Source organism: Lagopus leucura, unplaced genomic scaffold (assembly GCF_019238085.1).
Source record: "Lagopus leucura isolate 7727_CA_CO unplaced genomic scaffold, USGS_WTPT01 34189-0_obj-0_obj, whole genome shotgun sequence".
Taxonomy (NCBI): domain Eukaryota; kingdom Metazoa; phylum Chordata; class Aves; order Galliformes; family Phasianidae; genus Lagopus; species Lagopus leucura.
Genome location: NW_024963332.1, coordinates 1 through 2,091, shown reverse-complemented (window position 1 = coordinate 2,091; position 2,091 = coordinate 1). Strand labels below are relative to the sequence as shown.

The 2,091-nt window shown below is 58.3% G+C and overlaps 1 protein-coding gene across 1 annotated transcript in view; it reads right to left on the bottom strand.

The window, feature by feature from the left end:
• The window catches only part of LOC122191083 (myosin-7-like), a gene marked incomplete at both ends in the record, with an annotated part of 5,668 nt that extends 3,619 nt beyond the window's left edge, over positions 1-2,049 (bottom strand). Inside the window, 7 exons of the mRNA XM_042891282.1 lie at positions 357-447; positions 550-695; positions 772-948; positions 1,126-1,368; positions 1,448-1,576; positions 1,701-1,827; positions 1,913-2,049. Coding sequence (XP_042747216.1) covers positions 357-447; positions 550-695; positions 772-948; positions 1,126-1,368; positions 1,448-1,576; positions 1,701-1,827; positions 1,913-2,049 — 1,050 coding nt within the window. The remainder of the gene's footprint in view (positions 1-356; positions 448-549; positions 696-771; positions 949-1,125; positions 1,369-1,447; positions 1,577-1,700; positions 1,828-1,912) is intronic.
• Between the last annotated feature and the right edge of the window lie 42 nt (positions 2,050-2,091).

The window sequence follows — 2,091 nt, the reverse complement described above, 5'->3', positions numbered from 1 at the left end:
CAAATGAACCCACCCCAACTTAACCCAGATAAACCCAACTTAACCCAACACCTCACACCCCACTGGAGACCCTTCGACCCAACTTCACCCAACCCGAAATAAACTGGAGATGCTTTTAAACCGGTTCGGTTCAACCCAACAGGTCAGGGACCCGTCCCCCCCTCCTGCCCAATCGCAGTGGAGATCCTTCAATCCAACCCAACCAGCTGAGGATTCTTCCACCCAACACAACCCAACTCAACCCCACACTCTTCCACCCAACTCGACCCAACCCAAGTGGAGACTCTTCCACCTGACCCTGCTCCACCATCCCAACCAACTGGGGCCTCATCAGCTCCTTTCCACCCCAGCCTCACCTGCAGCTCTTTGAGCTTCTTCTGAAGTTGGCCAGCAATTGCTTGTTCATCCTCAATTCGAGCATTGAGAGCGTTGAGCTCAAAGTCTTTCCTGGAGAAGGAGAAACCCCCCTTTGTCAGCCCCACTTCGCAGAGCAGAGCGAGTTTAGGGCAAGGGAAAAGGGGGTGGCAGAAGCGGAGGGCAGGCCCCTACTTTTTCAGCCTCTCCTCCAGCTGCTGCTTGTCATTCTCCAGGTCCATGATGCTCTCCTGGGCCAGCTTCAAATCCCCTTCCAGCTTTCTCTTGGCTCTTTCCAGGTCCATCCGGATCTTCTTCTCCTGCTCCAGCGAGCTCTCAAGCTGAAAACAAGACAGAGACCTCCAGCAACTCCCAAGAAGAATCTTTTCCAACCAGCACGTGAGAAACAGGACTCACGTCGTCCACTTGCTGCTCCAGCTTCACTTTGGCCTTCGTCAAGGTGTTGACCTTGTCCTCCTCAGCCTGCAGGTCGTCCAGCGTTTGCTGGTGAGACTCCTGAAGGGCCTTTTTCTCCTTGGTCAACTTGACAATGGTCTCATCCAGCCCGGCCATCTCCTCTGTCAGGTTCTTGACCTGCGTGGGGGAGAAGCACCAGGCCTCCGTCTCAGTCAGCAAGAGGCCCTTCTGCCCCACACTCAGCCTGGAGAGAAGCCGGGAGATGTGGGAGAACCCAGACCGACGACTCTTGGTTCTTCTCAACCCAACCCAACCCAACCCAACCCCCCCCGGGTCTTCTCAACCGCCCCCCACCTTGTTCTCGGTGGCGTGTTTCTCCTTCTCCACTTTGGCCAGCGACAGCTCCAGGTCGTCGATGTCCTTCTTGAGCTCCGAACACTCATCCTCCAGCTTCCTCTTCTTGGCCGTCAGCTCGGCGTTCATCTCCTCCTCTTCCTCCAACCTCTCCAACATCTCCTTCGCCTTGGCCTCCAGCTGGATCTTGTTCTTGATCAGCTGATCGCAGCGCTCCTCAGCGTCAGCAAGATTGTCTTGCTCCTACGGAGGGGCACAAATCAGCGGCGCTGGGAAGGAAGGGAGCAGGAGGCAGCCGGGCTGGGAAGCGGCCATGGCGTACAGCCTGCACTTGCAGCTGGAGGTCGTTCTTCTCCTGCAGCATGGACACCATCTTCTCCTCCAGCTCCTTCCGACGCGCCTCTGACTTCTCCAGGGCCTCCTTCAGGCGCCCGAATTCCTCCTTCATCGTCTGCGTCGTAGGAGGGTAGCAGACGGACGCCGTCAGATGCCATCACCAAACAGTTCCTGCGCCCAGCAGCCCTTCACCCCCCCCCCATTTTGGCCCTGGCCCCTTTGCCCCCCCGTCCTCCCACCTGCATCTCCTTCTCAGTCTCAGCGCTCTTCAGCAAGGGCTTGATCTTAAAGTAGAGCTTCATCCAGGGCCAGTTCTTCACCCCCATGAAAGCACGGATGTTCCACTGGATGACCAGCAGCGAGTCCCTGCGTGGAGAGCCAACGTGGAGCGAGCTTGGGACTCACACCCCGACCCACGGCCGCCCCACTGAGCACCGCCAGCGGAACCCACCGGCGCTCCAAGATCTTTTTGAACTCCTGCCGGGAGAGGAAGCCACGAACTTGGGCCTGCAGGCGGGTCATGATGCGAGCCAGGCGCTCATCGCGCATCTCCTCCAGCAGCCCCAGCAGCCCGGCCTTAAAGAAAACCTTGGCGGGGGGAAGAAGGGAGGTGAGATGGGGTGGAACGGG